The following is a 20,712-nucleotide window of genomic DNA, read 5'->3' as shown; positions in this document are numbered from 1 at the left end:
TTTCTTTTTGAATAGGTAATTCTGCTTTGGCTATTACAGGACTTCTCACTTATTGTAGGCACTTATGATCAAAACTTCATGAACCAAATCATTTGTACTAAAAATGAATACAACTTCCCCCATTTATTTTGATCACTTTAAGCTGATGTAATTTGATCATTAAATAGGTATAAAAAATTGCCATTTCAGTAACAAGGGAAGGTGAAAATTTGGAAAGTTGAGGGGGAAGGGGATGGAATAGCCAAAGGAGATCCATGGTAATGCAATATGATGAAAAAGAAAAGGGTTTTATTGACCTAAGCTGTGGTCTGCACTCTGGTGATCATATGATCACCATTGTCAAGGTGTCCAAGCGACAGTGGACTTGATCTAAGTAGAAGGAAGATACTGTGTGATATTCCATTTTAACTTACAAACAGTACTGAAATTGATGTTAAAGTAAGCTTTAAAAGAATGGGATGTTGAGAAGAAAGTATTACCTCTAACTCTTCCTCCTGGGCTGAGGATCCTTCACATCTTTGCATGAGCCATGAAGATCCAATTCTCTCTCCTGGTGTATTGTACATTTTTATGATGGGCTAGATTGCGTGTTCTCAATCCATCCTGAGTAAGAGGCAACACATGACTGCATTGCCCCAGGAGAGACCAGAGAATTAATTGGGGCTCTGAGCGCTACAATTCATCCCCTACTTTCCCCTTGTTCTGAGGGAGGAATGTGTTACCCCACTCCATTTCATGGACCTGCTTGCTCCCCTCTCCCTCTACCCCTCCTCCCCCACATCCACCCAGCCAGCTATCATGGCCACTGAGTGATGGGGACAGAGCCAGAGCTCCTCCCAATCCCTGCTCCTCACCAACTTATTTGCTTGCAGCAACGTGTTTTGGGAGAGTAGCCCTGTTCTCCATGGTGCAGCCAGGGTCATAATCTGATCAGAGCTGAACATGTAAGAGCCCTATTCTCCTGCAGGTGAAGAAAAATTAGTTAGAACCAAACGAAGTTGCTGCTTAATTTTTCCCTGTGTCTTGTACATTAGGGGCTTGAGGCAGTCACATGCTCTGTTCCCAGCTCAAACGTTGGATATGTCTTCCATAAGGCTGAGCCTTGTGAGACTGGGAGATGAGTGGCACTGCCTGGGCAGCAGTGCGTGGAAGTGTAGCTCAGCACATCTCTCAATTGACCCTCATCTTGAGAGATCTCCCTTATTTTATCCCCAGCGTGACCTACACGCACACATTTGGTGGCCTTTCATTTTTATTGTTGAAACTTGTTCATCAGAGTAAAGGATCACAAAGCTGAGGTTCTAGCCTGGATTATTCCTATGAAAGGAATGAATCCCCCAGTACATTGTTTCCTAAATGAATATTTTTTCTCTCTTTCATTTTGGGTTTTTGTCACATGCTGCATGCTACATTTGGGCCTTGGCAGGTTGAAAACGAAGTGCCTTAGAAAGGTAAAACGCTGGCTATGCACTAGAGGAGGAGCCCAAGGACAGGCACTACTTGCTGTGCCCATAAATTGGTATAACAGCCATCTTGTACTAAGAGTCATTACTGCACCACCAGTGCTTACTTCTGCAGCACCTAGATGTTTCTTGGAGTTCTTCCATCCAGACATTGACTCAGTCAGATCCTGGATAGCTTGAGAAATCTGATCAGATCATGGAATAAATTGGCAAAGTATGGTTGTAGGCATACAGTTCTTGCAGCATAAATTCCACCTTTCTTATGCAATGAGCATATCATTATTTACGAGAACTCAGTGTTATTGAAAGGAAATCATTCATGTGGTAGGAAATCCCCTGTAGGACAGGCAGGATTTTAAGGCATCAGGACTGCAGTTTATGAAATTGGTAATTTACATTTGATTTTTTCTTCATTGGAATTATTTACTTTCCAAAGGTCAAATGGTTTAGAAATTATTTGTTTAGCTGGGAAAGGGCAGAAAAAAGAGGGTGTACAAAGCTGCAATAGACCAGGGAAGTGTTTTGGGGTTGTTTGTATACTTGTTTTAGAGAGAAATAAATAATTAAGGGGCTAAAAAGGAAGGACGTGGGAGGGCAATAACGGAGTTTAATGAAGCGGTGTGAATAATGTCAGTCAAGCTCCTGAACTACAAGCCAGAGTTCATATGCCTATATCCTGCACCACTGAATTAAATAGTCCATACAGAAGGCTCATTTCTGTACAAACTGACCCTAGGACATGCTATAAAAAAAGCCAGAGGTAGGAAATTGTAAGCCTAAAGTCTGTCATGGAAGTAGCAGATTTAACTTATCCTATTATTAGACTGTAGCAGCAGTAGTCACACCACCGTTTTAAGGTCCAGGTCACCTCCAGAGATTGATTTATGGTCCAAAACATAAATTCTGTCTCCTCTAATTTATCTAACAGTGATGCATCTGAGCCTTCACAGCTAAATGTCTGGCTGGAGCAAACATCAGGGCTAGTGCTCCTGCCACAGGAAGCACAACCACAGTAGGTTAGATTCGCTACAGATTTTCAGATAATAGTTGAATTGCAATGAAGGTGACTTTAGAAACTAAGTGAAATGGAAGAGGGCTCATATCCAAGTCTGCCATCAACTGTTAATCATCATCCCGCTAGCAGTGATGGGAACTTATGAAGGGTATTGCTCATTGTATGCTGTTGATAGACAATGTGCTAAACTATAATTACTTTAGTGCCATTCTGGGTTCTGAAATTTACTTCTACTTTGTTTGGAAACTATTCATCCCAGATACAATGCAGGCCCGCTGACAGCAATTCTGGGCCCTCAGGCAGAACAGTCAATGCGCCCCCCATGCACGCACAAGGCTGGCCAACTGTCTAATCGCGCAAACCCAAAGCCCTTTGCCCTGCCCCCTCCCTGAGACCACACCCCTGTCCCGTCCCTTCTCTGAGGCCCTGCCCCTTGCTCACTCCATCCCCTCTCCCTCCGTTGCTTGCTCTCCCCCACCTTCACTCACTCTCACCAGGCTGGGGCTGTGGGTTGGGGTGCAGGAAGGGGAGTGGGGTCGGGCTCTAGTAGGAATTGGGTCTAGGGTGTGGGCTCTGGGTGGGGCAGGGAGTTGGGGTGCAGGAGAGGGTGCAGGGGTCAGCGCTTACCCTCGGGCAACTCCCAAAAGCAACCAGTACATCCCTCTGGCAGCAGCTCCTAGGCAGGGGACCTAGGGAGTCTCTGCACACCGCTGTCCTCAGGCACCGCCCCTGCAGCTCCCATTGGCAGCAGTTCCTAGCCAATGGGAGTTGTGGAGTCAGTGCTTAGGTTGGGGGCAGCTCGTAGAGACCTCCTGCCCCCGCCCTCAGGGGCCGCAGGGACATGCCGGCCCCTTCCAGAAGCGGCTGGAGCGAGGGCAGGCAGGAAGCCTACCTTAGCCTCGCTGCGCCGCCAGTGGCCGGGGGCCCCCGAACCCTTTTAAATCTCCTGGGCCCCTGGCAAATTGTCCTCTTTGCACACCCCTGTCAGCAGGCCTGATACACTGTATGAATGTGTTTGCTTATTTATTCATTCATTCATATGGAGCTACTGGTGGAAATATCCTTTTATACTGCTATAAAACAAATTCCCTGCTCCCAGGATCTTACCATCTTGATTACTCTGATTTGTCTTGCAATGAGTGCATCTAGAGCTATTTTCAGACTGAACCACAAGATTATGCAGTAGGACGATACAATATAAGGAATCTGGACAGTCATTTAAATTGCATTTAGCTGTAGCTTAAATTTAAATGCATTGGGGTGGTGAGTATAGCAGGCATTTCTGTATCCAAGTTCAATGAGTGATCAGCTGCAGGCATCATACTGTGAGACTTCCTTTCATCAATCTATGTTGAATTTAGTCTCAACCATCTGCTTCAGTGATTGCTTCACTCCATGTTCCAACATAGATAAAAATCACACGATGTAGTGGAGAGTTTCCAATTTTCTTAATTAAGAAGGAATATTGGATATTAGCAAATCATTAAAGTAAAGTCACATATGAAATAGCAGTAAATCCATAATTTGACAGCACTATCTGTTTCAAATGGATTTGATGTTTGTGTGCCTAGTTGAGATTAGTGAATAAATCAAGAAAAAGAGTGAGATTTTCAAGGCTGCCTATGCATTTGGATGCTCAGTTCCCATTAACTTTATCAGAAATTACTAGTTTATACAAAATATTCTTGTTGCCTTCAGCAAGCTATCAAAGTCAGTTAATGTATATTCTGTGGCTGCACTGAAGTTAAAGGGAGTTTTCACCCTAGGTATTATTTGAATTTTATTTGTTTTCAGATCACGATAGTCTGGTTTATTTTGTAAATGTAATGTTCCATATTTATATTTTTTTCTTTTTAAAAGGAAACCAAGAATTAAAATCTATCAGAAGTACAAACTGATCCAGTAAGTTACAACCACTGTTAGCCAGATATAAAATGAATTGGTTCTGCCCAGACTGAGGAGCTGCTAGGTATTTTGACCACCATTCTCACTTCAGAAATGTGTGTGATGCACCTACTAAACCATTAGTCTGGGAAAGGAATCACTTCAGCACCTCCTTTAATTTTTCTTTACCAGTAACTCAGTCTGACTCTACCATCTGTAGTTTAGAAATTTTCCAGGCCAATTCCAATATTTCCCATTTTGTGGGAATCTAATAATAATCTAATAAACAGGAGGGATCTCGTGTAATTTGTGACTAAGGCCATGTCTACACTGCTCTCCAATTTGGATTATGAGGGTATGAACTGCAGTGCACACCAAAGTGCTCTGCTGTAATTCCCCCATGTGGACCCTGTGGTCATGAATGTAAAGGTCCCTAATTTGCACTAATGTCATCCTTTTAGGGACCTTTAAGTTTGTGCCTACACGGGCAGCACTAGTGTGCACAGCTTAGTAACACCCCCTTTTTCTGAACTGTGGAGCAGTGTAGACAAAGCCTTAGTCACCTTGCTTGGATGTTACAGCTCCTTTTAATCTAGCAGTGTGCTGTAGCAGGTAAAAAAGTTTCTACATGTAGTTCTCTGCTAATCTCTACTGCAATGTGGAAAACGTATTACATTCTACTGAGATTGGCTGAAGTCAGTTACATACCTACAGAGGTGCCATTGATGAGAAATAAATAAACCCGGGTTTGAACTTCTTTGTAGCCGTTTGATTTTACATTTACATTGTTATTAACTGTATTACAGAAGTGTCTGGAAGCCCCAACTGAGGCCATGGCTCCCTTGTGCTAGACATTGCACAAATACAGAGCAAGAGGCAGACGCTGCATGTTACCAGTGTACTTACCTATGTAGAGTGTGTAACACTGTGTCAGAGCTATCCAGAAAATGGGCAGGATGCAAAACTCCAGTCTGTGCAATTAAATGAAGATTAAATTAATTTGCAACATCCAAATACCAAAGGGAAATCCCAGCCTTAAAAATAAAATACTTTGCATTTCCATTTCAAAACTATCATAATTCAAAATAACCTCTGCACATTAAAACTAGCAGACCAGCCTACAGTAAATCCATTCTAACTGGGGTGAATTACCTTATCCTGTCACACCCTGTAACAAAGTATTTAGTGCAAAAATATAAAATAAAATAAAAGCTTGATCTATAATACCCACAGTGTGTTGGGTCACTGTTGTATTTCAAAGCACTGTTGATTAAAACTGTGCTAAGTGATTCTAGAAGCAAGCCTTAATGGAACACAAAATTTAACCATTTAAAAGGGAGGAGATAGAGTAATCCTTTACAAAAGTCTTTCAGAAATTGATTTGCTATATAAACTAATATAATCCACCATCAAGAATATTTTAAGTGTGCAAATGAACAACTTTCTAATGCAACTCATTTTCCGCTTTCTTGGTGTATATCATATCTAGAGTTTATTGAAAATTTTCAACTGGAAAATTTCTTCATTGGAAAATGTGGTTTCATCACAGTCTGTTTTCTTGGGAAGATGCCAGTTTCATCAAAATATTTTAATTTTCTGTGCAGATAGTCAAAACAAAAACATTTCTTTTAAGATGACATTTTGAAACTAAATGAACATTTTGTTTTGAAATGGTTGCCTTAAAAATGTCATTTTAATTCATTTTAAGTCAAAATACCAATTCAAAACAATGTTTTTTATTTTAAAATGTTTGAGTCAAAAATATACAAACCTCTTGCTTTCACATTTCTGAACTGCAATTTTTTGGAACATTTAGTTCTGTGAACATTTTTTGTATTCTGACTTTTCCTCCCAATTCAGAATGAAAACAAATGTCAAAATATCTGAATGTCCCTGGGATGGACATTCTGTTTTCCAGCCAACCAGTGTTTATTGCAGTCTGTGGTGTATCATGCTGACTATCGTACGCTCTTTGGTGACAAAAGTGTAAGAGACAAATAATGTCTGAGTACAGAATGGAATTAAGGAATGTACCAAAGAGAAAAAGGAAGACAGTTATGTTGTTTCCTCCTGCAGCTCATGTAAACTCTTTAGTCCCACTGGACAAACGTGATTGTAAGGCACACCATGCCATCAGAAGAATCAATATTTGCTTCCTGCTAAAAATGTTTTCTCCGTGGGTGGAAAGGGAGGGTTGAGGGAAAAGCAAGTCAGTGAATTAATTAAGAGTCAGATGTGGAAGAGGACAGTGGGCTCTCTTTGAGCAGGAACAGGTGACCATAGAAGTGAAAACCGAGGTAGTTGAGAAAAGCTATCTGTTGAGGGCTCCAGGGAGTCATGAATGAATAAAGTATGCCAGCAGTGAAAGTGAAATATAGTTTCAATCTTCTAAAGTATCTGTTGTTACCAATGGACACAATATCCATCCATCCATGCTCCCCATAAGTCAGCAAGTACTTTTTCATTTAACGTAACAATGTAAAACTTGTAAACTTGCCATGGTATTCACTGTCTTTACTATATAAACATCAAGAACAAAGAAGAGCATATTATTATTTATTATTTATTTGTATTACCATAGTGCCTAGGAGTCCCAGTCCCAGACCTCATTGTGCTCGGTGCCGCACAAACACAGAATGAAGAGAGAGTCCCTGCACCATAGATCTTACCATCTCAGTACAAACTGAGACAACAGATGACTACAGAATCTTTGCTTTATATAATCATTGAGAGGAAACCACACTTGCTCTGCAAAAAAGGGGAATATATAAAACGTAAAACTAAAAATGACCAAAAAAATGCTGTGGTAAAGGAAAGAGTTGGATGGAATACCCTTAAATACATATTTGTCCTGTAAGTCCGCTCAGGGTTTTATGGTCTGTATAAGAACTAGTATTTTATATTTACAGATTTTAATGAAAATATTTTTATAAAACAGGGTTTGTTTGGGAGTTTAAAAATAGAAAAAAATGCAAATGAACATATAACGAGAGATGAGTTCCATACTAGTGCTTAACATCTTCAGGCATTTCCTCCCTCTTATACTACTGGAGCAAAGGATCTCAAGCTGTTATACCAACGTATTTTAAGAAGATGCCATTTTCCATTAAATCACCTCTTCTCCTAAACATGGGATAAGAACTTTGCACACTGCCGTATCTGATGCAATGAGTCTGTAGAACATCAACAGCTTTAGGCAGGGTCCCTGGCACCTGCTGGCAGCATGGATAAACAGATACTCTCCCACCTTGTTACAGATGTCTTGTGTTGATGTGAATAGCCAAAAGGGGAAATGGTTGTCCTACGATAGTCACCTAGTTTGAAAAACTGGCCTCACAATCTTTAAAGTAGCCGGGATCCTTCAGGATAAAGGGCATCAGTTAGTATAGAGAAAGCAAACCAAAATATGCTGAGAAGATGACTGTAGAATACAATGAAAGAGATCATGAGCAATTGGTTCTACAGAGACCTGGTGCTCTATGAAAAACATAAACTATCTAAAGCAAGTTGATTGTGGAATAATAAAATTCCCTGTAAATATTAGAATTCTCAGGACCTTGTATAAATAATGGAATGATCTCTGAACATTGCTATGCCTTGTTCATACATTTTGTCCTTCATTTTCAAGAAAGCAAACACTATTTCACTCTTCAGTTGAGGTTTCCAGAATGTAGGTGGTTTTCACATTTACAGTAGAAGTCCATGGAACCGTGCAGTTTGTCTGTGATACCCAAAGGGTTGGGTCTTCCATACAGTGAGAGCAAGTGTCTTGTGTAGAAGTGATGTAACACTCAGCAAACAAGAGAGCCATCGCTGCAGGGCACTATCAACATCCTCACTCCGAACTGGGAAGGGAGTGTTCATTTCATCTGGTAATGCCAATGTGCTTCCAGAGTACCCATGCATAACTCTCATGCAAGGAAAAGTAATTTGAGAACTGCTACTTATATATAGTACAGTTGCTCATTTAAAGTTAGGCACATGTGCATAGATTCAGTTATACCATTGAATTGCAACCTCTTAAGCTGCAGAGCAAAGACATATATTGCTAACCCAATGGAAATAAGTAAGAAAAAGAATCTACATTCTGCCTGGACACTTGGGCATCGGTTTCATCTGACTACGCTGCCACAAATTGTGCAAAGGCATCTCTCCTCTGTAACGTGAATAATGGAAAGTGTTTTTAGATATTAGGGGTCTTTTATGTTGGGGGACATGACTGTGTAAAAGCTACTGTTCTGGTGTGAACTGGCCTTTTTTGGGTTGGGCTAGCTTCTACTTATTCAAGCAAAGAGTGTCTACCATATATCTGTAACCCCAGTGCCCTAGAATATGGGGTAAGGTTTGGCTCTTAAAGCCAGTGGAGTGTTGGGGAGAGGAGTATAAGGAGAGAATGAACTGGTGATCAATTTGTACCACATTATGTCTGTTTATCACAGGGAGGTGTAATGCCTCCAGAAAAGATGAAGAGGGCAAACTCCACAATGGTTCTTGGGACCCCTGGGTGAAAGGTACACCCCTTCTCTCCAGTGATGGCCTTTAAGTCACCAGCCATTGTGCATGCTGAGTGGGACCCTGGCTATGCCCCAACCCACATAGACATGCTCCTTTTGGATGGGTGTACACCACCCTAGTGTTCCCTTTGCCCTTCTGGGCCCACAAGAAGTAGCATTACCATTACCTCCTGGGGGGGGGGGACTTATCTCTCCCGGGTGATCAGAGCCATTTCCTTTTCATGCATGGGCAAATTTGACTTATGATCCAACCCAGAGTTAGTTGCCTCAACAAGCATCTCTCTGTTTCTCAGACATTTTTGCATGTCCTAGTTTTATATCTATCTATCTATCTATCTATCTACATGTCTAATGTGTTGCCCATCACCATAGTATCTGGCCACCAAGTCCCAGCTCCCATGCCAGCAGTTTCCAAACAGAGGTCTATGGAGCACTTGCTGGTGCTCTGTGGAGAAATGACACAGGTGCTGGCTGCTGCTGCTTGTTTTATTCTGAGAAGAACAGAACAGATGTGAGAGGAGAGTAAATGAAAAGCAAAGGGAGACAGCATGATTAAATATTTTTAAGAGGATAAAACACAATGCTTTAAAGACAACTAAAAATACATAAATTCCTAATGGTAATGAGTAAGCAACTACTGCAGTCGCTACAAAGAAGGGAGGGGATTGTAAATGCAAGGCAAGGTGGTGTCACCATGCTTGCATATAGAGGGGGAGATGGTTCTTGACACCTTATATCTACTAAGAGGAGGTCCATGCAATGGCAAAATTTGGGATCTGCTGTCCTAGCACCTACTCTTAGATTTAACTCTAAATCTAGCAGGTACTCCTAGTTCATTAACCAAACCTGATTCATCCTCAGGCCGGCATTCATGCAAAACTGACCATGAAAAGTTTCCAAGGAAACACCTCCTGAAAAAAACCACATATCCTTAATGTGTCAAGAAATAACATTTAAGAAGCCAGTGAATCTGTGACTAAAAATGACTGACTATAGCATCAATCTCTGTGATGGTAGATGACTATCCAGTAACTACGAGTAGTATAAAACACACATGGGCAGTATCAATTGGTCACTCAAAGCCTCGTGGAGCATAACCAGATAGACTAGCAACAGGGAAATCCACATCAACAATGTGGAAATGTAATCTACGTTGGCTCAGATGACATCCGTTGATCACTCTCTGGCATATAAGTGTCAGTCAAAGGAGACGTGGTAGATTCCTGGACCCCACTTCATACTTTTCCCCACACCAGGTGTAATTATTTACATCCGTGCAAAGGGGGATTTGGTAGTATTTTAATCCACTTTGACGCTGGTGTAAGGCGCAAGGCAATGCTGAATCAGGGCCCTGATCCTTAAATGATAATTAGGAGAAAAACATATGCTATGTGGATAAAGAATAAGGTAAGCTCAAAGAACAAAGCAATTGAGCTATTGATCAAAATGCTGCCCAGAGAAACCTTGCCTGAATCATATTTCTTTGGAATATGCAGGTCCATCAAAATCAGAACACTTCACATCAGATCAACTTTGCTGGAATTTAACTTTGAAGGAAAAATGGAGGGGGAAAGTTCCAACTATGTCCAGATACCCTGTTTTGCAATTGTAGGAGCAAACATTTCATTTTTTTGTTCTGAAACTTATTTGGTTTACTTTAACTTTTCATTATAGCTTATATTACAAACTATAAAAAGTCAAAGACAAACTGAAACAGGTAGTGTGACCCAAAATGAACATTTCTTTTCAGAATTTTACTTCATGGAAAATTTTGAAATTTTCAGTTTTTATTTCAGTTTAGAATGAGGCCAGATTCAGAAATCTTGAAATCCTTCATGAAATAGAACTTCCATCCTTCACACAGCTCTGATAAACAGCTTTAGAAAGGAAGACAGAGGAAGAGCAACTTGAGGGGGGGGCTGACCTAGCTTCCCAAACACTAGAGCATGGCATTCAGATATGTGAAACCGTAAGGGGTTTAGAGCAGGGGTGAAATCCTGGCCCCACTGAAGTAAATGGCAAAATTCCCACTGTCTTCAGTGGCACTAAGATTTCAAACATAGTGAATTCAATGCTTTTCCTCCTCTTCCTTCTTCTTCCCTCTTTGGTATACTCTTCCTCTGACACTTCTCTACTAATCATTCTGTTTTCAAGCTAAATTCCTCTTCCTTTTGTTTCCTCCCACTTACAAACTATTGTTTGTCCTCCTTTAAATGCTCTTCCTCTACTTTCATTCTTAGCTTCTAACAGTGCTTCCTTCCTCTTTCAAACATCTTTCTCTGCCTTTCTCTATCTCCCCATCTGTTTTTCCTCTACTTCCCTGCCCTTCTATTTTTTTTTCTTGCTTTCCTTCCTCCACAATCTGCGAACCGGCTCTAGGTTTTATTGGTGCAAATCAGTGACCACGATATGCATTTAATTGCTTAGAACTGAGCAGCTAATTTATATTCAATGTATTTGACATATTTTACCTCTTTCTATAGTGGCAAATTGTCCACAGTTTTTAATTTTCTATATTCAAAAATATTCACAAATAATTTCTTTGATCTAAATACTGTTAATTGTGACTATTCAAGAGCTGAAATTCAAGCTGTGTTGCTTAGTTTTGAATGAATACATAAGTCACATGGTATTGTTTCAGTTAGCAGACTGGACAAATGGAACTCTTAAAATTAGGCTTCGATTACAAATTTAGAGTATCATGCCTTTTCCAGGTGAAACTCACCCCCAAAATGGATTTAAGTAGCCATCTTCACAGAGGTGAATTCCCCCCAAGGAGCAGTTGAAATTTGTACCAAAAAGATATTTAAATTTTTTTCCTAATACTTCATTAACAATAGACTAATTAAATTGCTTTATATTTGTCTCAATTAATGTTCTGATCCAATGCTTTCATTCTGTGTCTTTCCACATGAGTAAATTAAAATGATTAAACTCAATCCCACGTATTCACGCTGAAAAGGAAGTAATGATTGAAATGTAAGTATAAGATAGGCAACCTTTGGAAAAGGAAGGAAAAATGTCCTACTGGGATGTAATACTACAATATGTTATCCACAAGACAGGTTCATATTATATATGAAAATGGAAGCAGATTCTGTTGGTTTGATGAACGTCTTAAGGCACATTCCCATTTGTGTGTTTTTCAGGTGAGCCTAAACGCTGTCAAAAATCAGAAGATATAGTAAAAGTCACTGAACAAAAACATGCTGTGATACACAACTAGATTTGCTGCTACTTAAAGGCTTCTGACATTTTAGTCATGAGAGGTAATTTTACCATTTTTACCATGTCATAATTTTGTAAGTTTTGGTTGCAAGCATTGCAGGGGGATAGTAATTTATTTGTAGTATTAGAGAAATTATTTCCACTGGCATTTTTAAAAAGCCATAGAAACATTTCTGTTACCTGTAGGTTTTTTACTAATTTTGGGGGCCAACTGACTCTACAGCATCTCCTTAAGAAGTGGGACAGTGTAGAAGAGGGAAGGACTGATAAAACAGTACCTTAAGTTTCTTTGAATTCTTCTCTTTTCCAGGCTAAATAATCTATCTGAAATATATCACTTTAAGAATTTTAAATACTTGAAGTTTCATGGTAAAGCGCATGTCACATCATGTATTTTCATTTTAAATCTGTTTGCAGGAAAAACAGAACAGCACTACAAGTTCCTAATTCAGCTTTCTGTGAGGCTGTTATCTCCTCTACCTACTCATTCTTGGACCATGCTATTTTTATGGACAACCATTGGACAAAATAATGATAGTAAAAAACCATAAAACCCTGAGCTGGTAACCTCAAGGCACTTAATAACTCTCAAGATTTCAGATGTATTTGTAACTTTTATTTCCTCTTCTATCTTGCCTTCTTAAACCTAGCCAGAGTACTTTTTCAGCCAAAACTTGGACTTCATTTTATTTGCATCACTGAAACCAGTTGTTGCCAAATGAGCATGAGATACATGTAAAATATGAGGCACTTACCATTTACACTAGTTTGCTATAAAACTGCTGGTAACCTTGATCTACATCCAATGGAAATGGAAAGCCAAAATGAAGCTGGCACAGACAATTGTTTATGCATCCACATTGCATAATAACATTTAAGGCCCACTTGTCAGGTTTCTTAAAATGTTTGGGAACAATTAGAATGTAGACTGTACAGAGAAATGTTAGTGTTGTACTAAGCAGCCCATGTGAACAATCAATGTATCCTGATGCTGTGGCTGCAATTTGGAGAAAACCTGGTGTTTAACGAAACCAGCCTTTGAAATATCAGTTGAAAACCTGTTAAATAATTGTCAATGCTAAGATCAAAATGTTCTAATGCCATGTCCTATGGTGTTCCGTAAGACCTTTGCAGTGGAGTCACGCCTGCCATGGAGTTAGGTGTATATTGTTCAAGATCAGGGCAGGGGAAGCAGATACAAGAATGTTCAAGTGACACATTGGCTTCACTTAAACAAAACCATGTATAAATAGTCTGCAGATGGTATTGTGGCCCCTTAGACTGAGCAGGAAGGAAAAATTGGGGGGCTTGTGGGTGATTCTGTTTGTATGAAAACTCAGTGACATGGAGTCAAGATAATCCATGCTGTATTTGGTTTATTTACATAAAATATTCACACAATCCTGTTTCCCCGAGCAACAGTAGAAGTGTACAGCAATCAGGCAGTTAATTTCCATGTTCAGAAACTCCCAGATGAGCCTTTCCAGCCTGCACAGTGCCCAAGGAGAGGCTCCCATCCTTCCAGGGTCACACATGACGACTTCTCCTGGCTCACTCCCTCTAACTCACACAGCCTGCAATCAACTGCTCGCCCCTGCATCTGGAATCTAAAGGGAAACCCTGTAACTCCACACTGCCCTCTGGGTTGCATGCTTTGACCAGGTGGCTTAGGCCTTTAAACTTACAATATTCCTTTAACAGGCCTTTGGATGGTGACCTCCATGACCAACAACCCTTCATAAGCAACCACTAGCCCCTTTTACAACAGTGTTCGGTGGGTGTGAAATTCACTCCTGTCTAGACAGCCAAAATGAGACCTATGTACTGTTTATTTTGGGGCCCTAAGTGGGACTAAAGTGGAGCATAGGCCTCATACTGGTCCTCAGCATGGGCGAATTTCACCCGGCTTGAATGAGGGCTAATGCAATAGTCACAGTTATGTTGATTCTCACGTATGTGTCTGTATTTGTTGACTCTGCCCTTTTTTTGGTCTGCACACACCCGAGCAATTGTGATTGAACTGGGTATATTGCAAGCTCTCAGTATTGGGGTTAAGGGACTACCAAAAGGTGGAACTCACGTCATTCAACACATAAGCCATATATTCACTATGCATATTTAGTGTGCATAGTTTTAATTTAAGAAATATTTGTGCATAGAGGGTGTAAAAAGTGCATTTTAAATGTTTTGTGAATCCGGTCCAGAGCTTGTATTTAGCATGGACTTTCTGTACAGGGCAAATAACAAATGAAATGTTAACATGAAATTGTATCATATACATTATAACATAACGGGGGGGGGGAGGCTGGGGGGTTGTTGTTTTTTTGTTGTTTTTTTTTTGCTGAGTTAAGGATTTATATATATACTCTGCTAGAGTTTGGACAGATCATTAGTTACCTGAATCCCTCAATTGTACCTTCTCATCCTTTCGCTGAATGGTTTTCACCCCCTCTTATAATATACTATAAATAATCTGATGGTTTCTTAGAACCATTCAGATGATGTAAAAGACAGTTTGGTCATATCAGAAGTAATTTTGTAAAGTCTGAGCTGACTAGGTACTGTGGCATAGTTGCCTTTGAATTCAATGGAAGTCTTGCCTCAGTAAGACTGGAGTAAGAACTTCAGGATGTTGCCATGTGGAAAAACATGGGGCTAGATTTTTCAGATGTGCTGAGCATCCACAGCTCACATTGGAGTTGGTAGGGGCTGCAGGTGCTTTGGCATCTTTGCAAATGAAGCCAATGAAATCTTACTGTTATAAGAGAGTATTTTCCAGACATGCTGTTCATGGCTCACAGAGACCAACAGCTTTGCACAAATGCATACAAAGTTTGACCCACACATTTCAACTTTTGACTTTTTTTCAGAATTGACTTTGACCTCTCTACTGTATCTATGTCCAGGAGTGATTTACACACAGCAGACGTTTGTTACTGAAAATGTATTTACCAGCAGAGTTCACTCCAGAAGCTGCAAGGCCCTGTGTGCCTTATGTGAGGTGTTCAGCATGCTCCACTCATATTGAGCACCCTCAGCGCCTTGGCTGGGAGTTAGGGGAGCTCTACACCTCATAGGAGGTAGTCAGCACCTTCCAGGACTGGATCATTAATCTGCAAATGTATCTTCTGTATAAATTACCTGACTTGCCAGTTTGTATTAAATTTAAGCACTGTGATGGACTTCATTGAAATAGTGATGAAGGATACTCCATTTTCTCAAGTATGTCTTCTAGGTAACATCAGTTAAGTTTCTTTCTTTCTTTACAGTAAGATTGTACCTGTGTTTGACCCAGATCCTGGGTTATCTATAGAGGTGAAATTTACCTCACTGGGGAGAATCAACCTGAGACCTATGCGCCAACTCATTTGACTATTCAAAATATAGTATAAGGGGGACTTAGATGGTGTATAGACCTTGTGCTGAGGCCTCTGTCGGAGGATGAATTTCCCCCTTAAATGTATGAGGATGTATTAACACAATATTGCCTGAGGCCATAAAGAATGGGGTTTGTGTATGCATCTCCCCTAGAGCATTATGGCAGTGTTTCCCAGTGTTATGGTGTGCTGACAGGCTGAACAGGTGTGCCAGAGAATTTTTTGAAAAACTCCATGTGAGAACAAAAAACTTGCCCATGTATTTTAATTAGTGTCAGAGTTGGATCACATTCTGTACTTTTGCTGTCTGAGACAAGGCCCCTTTCAAATATTATGCATGTGTCACATTCTCTTCCCCAAAGGGAGGTTAAGATAGCAAATTTGACTCCTGTGGAAGGGTGGGGAGGGAGGGAGAAAGAAGGGGGGAAGCCACCTTCTCATTGGCCATCTGCCTCACTGCCCGGCCTCCTCCAGAGACAGAGCAACCAATCAGCGCTCAATCTCCCTCCCTCCTCCCCACCTGTGAGCAACGGGCCAGCTCCTCTGTCCCTCCCACTCCCTCCTGCAGCTGCTGGCTGAGTATGGGAGGAAGAGCCCCTGGAGCCACCCGCCCCAGCCTGCAAGTGGAGTGGGAACCTCACTGCAGTGCTCCAGGGTTGGAAGGGAGGAAGAACTGCAGGAGAAGCAGAGATGGGAGGCTGAACTGGGGGGCGGGGGCTGGGTGTGAGTTGGCGGTGCTGAGGGGGAATAACTGTTGGGGTGTGGTATCTGGGGGGCAGAACTGATAGGGGCTGGGTGGGGGATCTGGGAAGGCAGAATTGGTGTGAGGTGGGGGCTGGGGAGATGGGGGGCAGAACTGGTGGGGCCTGGGTGGAGGTGGAGCAGAATTGGGGTCTTCCTGGTGTGAATGTGTGAGTCAGCTGAAAATATTTGTCACAGTCTGTGCACTAAAGTTAATGATGTTAGATTCTAGCATCATTAACTCTATTGTACAGACTGTGAATGGCCAGGGTGGTAAACTGCTTAAACCGAGGCGGTAAGAGGGTGAATTCATTTGGAGACAATATGGTGGTGTGCCTCAAAATAATGGAAGGTATCAAGGTGTGCCGCAGCAGAGAAAGGTTGGAACCACTGCACTATGGAAATGCACTCCCATAGAGTACAGTGAGGCGCCATAGATAGGCATAGTCCTCAAAAGTTTCATTTTGTATTTTTATCTTGAGTTATCTGACAAATATATCGTGTAATATCGTTATGGATTATGATTTAGTCAGTATTTTTATTTAATTCTCAACCTACAACTCTTGTGTTTTTATTCTGCTGTACTTGTCCGTATTTCCTATGATAATATTGCTAAATAAATCATATTTGAGGGCAAGGATTGTGAAACATTTGAGTATCAATGCAAGTTTGCTTTACTGAAGCATGTTTGATCATTTGCATATGGATTGTCTTTGGAAAAAATGACACAGCATAAATGGATTTTACCAAATCCTTCTTCCTTTTGTGACTCTGCACTTTTTTCATGCCGCCTCCTGTTTACTAAGCAATTTTGCTCTCCTCAAGTCCATCTTGAAATTAACTTTTTTTAGCTGGCTGCCACAGTTAACCTTTTACATTTATGTTCAGACTTGGGCTTGTCCTCCTAAATATTACTCACATTAAGGAAAAAATAACCAGCTAAACATGGATCTTGCAAAGCCTGACCAATGTGATTGAGCCCATTGAAGTCAATGGGGCTATTCGTGTGAGTAAGGGTTTGCAAGATCGGACCCAAATCTGGAGCAAAGGGCTTAATTCAAAGCCTACTGAAGTAGATGGAAAGACTCTCATTGACTGCAATGGACTATAGATCAGAATACCTGGTTCCCATCCAACTCCCATTGAAATCAATTGAAAGACTCCCATTGACTTCAATATGAAATTTACAAGGGAAGATAAACAACATCAACAGATTTTCTCTATTATATCCCATCCGTCTTTATTTGTCTGGACTATGTCTACTTTAGATTGTGAGCTCCACAGGGCAAGTTTCATGTCTTTTTGTAAGGCTGTAGAATGCCATGCAAGGCATGATAGAAATAATAAATAATTTAAAATAAACAATGATATTCAAGACCTCAGTAGTAAGGGTGTAAAAATAGATATTTAATCATGTGTTTTAATTGAATATTGGTGTGCAGTGATAGCGAATGACAGCAAGAGAGAGAATTAAATACAAAACAAATGTTCGACTGCAACTCTCAAGTAAAATTACATTACACAAGTGTCCTATCGAATTATTTTTCTGAGGGTCCTTATAGCTAATGTGCCATTTGGTATTTAATTAGTATTATCAGATGGAACCCACGAAAATGTGTGAAGCCAAAATCTGTTTTCACTTATGTGGGTGTAAATCCTGTGGAATTCCATAGACACCAAAAGGGTAAATCAGCATTTGGATTTACACTGATTTAGCTTAAGGAAAAATTTTACTTGTCATGTTTTACATTGGGATTTTCAAATGCATCTAAAGGATTTAGGCATCCAACTCCCACTGACTTTGAACTCCCATTTACTTTTGAAAATCACACCCTTAGAAAACCAAAATAAGCAAAATATTGGCCTCTGCTGGCATGTAGTGGTTTTAATTTATTTTTAAGTAAAAAAAAAGTTTTTAAAAATCTATAGCTGCTTTATATAAGCTGCATTATGGGAAAAATATTTGAGACATTTCATTTCTCTGGGATTTGATTTAACTTTCCTGCTCATTCATTTATTTAGCAGGGCTCCAAACAACATTGTAAAGGTGCTTTTCTCATGCCCAAGTGGGGTGAACCTGGTATGACTGAAGAGTTGTAATTACTTAGGTTCTGATCCTACAAAATCTTACACATGTGAATCATCTTACGTCTTACATCCTACTGAGGTCAATCAAATTATTCATGTTCATAAAGTTAAATATGTGTGTAAATCATTGCAGGACCAGCACGTTAGTCATTTTAGGCTGCAAAAAAGTTCTGATTTTGATTATGCAGCTACTTTGGTTATAGTATCTTTATTCCAACTTGGAGGCCAATGAAACTGATGCTGCCATCAGAAAAGCTTGGCCAACACTACAGCCCTCCAACAGAGATCAAATAGCCCTAATTTTAGTTCATTACCACCAGTCATTTACTCAAGTGATGTAATTAACTAATTAGTATTCAAGTGATGCATAAAGACTGACAAAATGGAAAGAAAACATAAAGGTGTTGGAAAAACATGAGATGCTGATAAAGCTGCTGTTGACTTTTAAATACCACTTGTGCTCTTGATCCCTATTACACTGCTTTGTGACAGCTTATTTTTGGTAAACAATTTCTTAGAATTGTTTTGGAATTCCACCTATTATTTAAATGCTTTTATAAAGGATGTAATTTTATTCCTTTAAAAAACACTGTGTCAATCCTTATTTAAAACAAATCTAATGTAAAATTACAGCTGAAGTTAGGCATTCAGATTCCACAGTGATGGGCGCAGCACAAGAACCTGAACAGAATTGAATTAAACCTCTGATTCTCCAAAGATAAAAGAATAGAAACTTTTAGTTTTTGTTTGGACTATAGTTGAAAAGTGACTTCATCATAATCTAGGTCCTAATTCTGAAATCCTTACATAGGCAATACACTTGTTGACTGCAACAAGGCTGTAGTCTGAGGAAGACTTTGGGGTTATGTGACTAATTAGTGCTAGGTGAAATTTTTCAGACAAATAGCTTATTCACTGAAAAATGCAGTATCCAGTTGTTTGAAACTAATTACAAATTTGAGTTGAACTCAGCAACTAGTTTTGGACAATTTTTTTAAATGTCAAAACAATAACATAACAAGAACCAGGCAGCAGGTTTAAAACTAACAAAACAAAGTACTTCACACAATGCCCAGTCAACCTGTGAAACTCATTGCCAGGGGATGTTGTGAAAGCCAAAAGCATAATGGGTTCAAAAAAGAAGTAGATATACATCAATGGACCTATGTTCCATGAATTTATTAGCCAAGATGGTCAGGGATGCAACACCAAGCTCTGCATGTCTCCAAGCCTCTGACTGCCAGCTGCTGGGCCTGAAGAACGGGATGGATCACTCGATAATTGCCCTGTTCTGTTCATTCCCTCGGAAGCATCTGGTATTGGCTGCTATTGGAAGACAGGATACGGGGCTAGATGGATGATTGATCTGACCCAGCATTTCTGTTCTTATGGTCTAACAAAATGTTTTGATCTTTTTTTGTTAGCTTCAGAATGATGGTGTGGGTCAAAACTTAGCTAAATTTATTTAAAACAAAACAAAAAGTATTAAAAAAACCCCTAAACATAACTAAAAAACTATAACCACAAAAATTAGTTTCAGGTCCAAGAAACCTTTTCAATAACCCCAGGTTAAATTTTTTTCAGTTTTTCATTTCAGAAAGAAAAATTAAAAATTTCCATTTTGGGTCAACCCAAAATAATTTTTTTTCAGGTTTTTTCAGTTCAGCTCTACTCAGAATGTCATGAGCAATCATTTCAAATCCCATAAAAATCTACATTATTTTATTACTTGAAGAATAAATGGATTGATCTCCTGGACCAAATTCAATAACACAAGATGTCAAATTCATCCTTGAGCTAACATTATTGCAGCCAGTGATATTATATGAGGGATAAAAACAAGGAGTCCTTGTGGCACCTTAGAGACTAACTCATTTATTTGGGCATAAGCTTTTGTGGGCTAAAACCCACTTCATCAGATGCATGGCGTGGAAAATACAGTAGGCGGATATATATATATACACAGTACATGAAAAGATGGGAGTTGTCTTACCAAGTGGGGGGGTCAGTGCTAACGAGACAATTCTGTTGAGAATAGCCTACTTCCACTTTAATTGAATTGTCTCGTTAGCACTGACCCCCCCACTTGGTAAGACAACTCCCATCTTTTCATGTACTGTGTATATATATATCCGCCTACTGTATTTTCCACGCCATGCATCTGATGAAGTGGGTTTTAGCCCACAAAAGCTTATGCCCAAATAAATGAGTTAGTCTCTAAGGTGCCACAAGGACTCCTCGTTGTTTTTGCTGATACAGACTAACACAGCTACCACTCTGAAACCAATATGAGGGATGTGTTCAGCCTATTGACTTGCTCTATTATTCAATTATATTATTAGTTATTTTCTCTTCTAGTAAGGCCCAGTCCTGTGAGGTACTAATGGCTGCCGGAGAGGCAC

At 40.0% G+C, this 20,712-nt stretch overlaps 1 protein-coding gene across 1 annotated transcript in view; it reads left to right on the top strand.

The window, feature by feature from the left end:
• The window catches only part of PDE1A (phosphodiesterase 1A), a 190,317-nt gene extending 174,108 nt beyond the window's left edge, over positions 1-16,209 (top strand). The window contains exons 18-19 of the mRNA XM_073306084.1: positions 12,026-12,145; positions 12,522-16,209. Coding sequence (XP_073162185.1) covers positions 12,026-12,102 — 77 coding nt within the window. The 3' untranslated portion in view covers positions 12,103-12,145; positions 12,522-16,209. The remainder of the gene's footprint in view (positions 1-12,025; positions 12,146-12,521) is intronic.
• Positions 16,210-20,712: the final 4,503 nt, after the last annotated feature.

This window comes from Lepidochelys kempii, chromosome 11 (assembly GCF_965140265.1).
Source record: "Lepidochelys kempii isolate rLepKem1 chromosome 11, rLepKem1.hap2, whole genome shotgun sequence".
NCBI classification, from domain to species: domain Eukaryota; kingdom Metazoa; phylum Chordata; order Testudines; family Cheloniidae; genus Lepidochelys; species Lepidochelys kempii.
The sequence above is the reverse complement of the archived record's forward strand: the minus strand, read 5'-3'. Positions and strand labels throughout refer to the sequence as shown.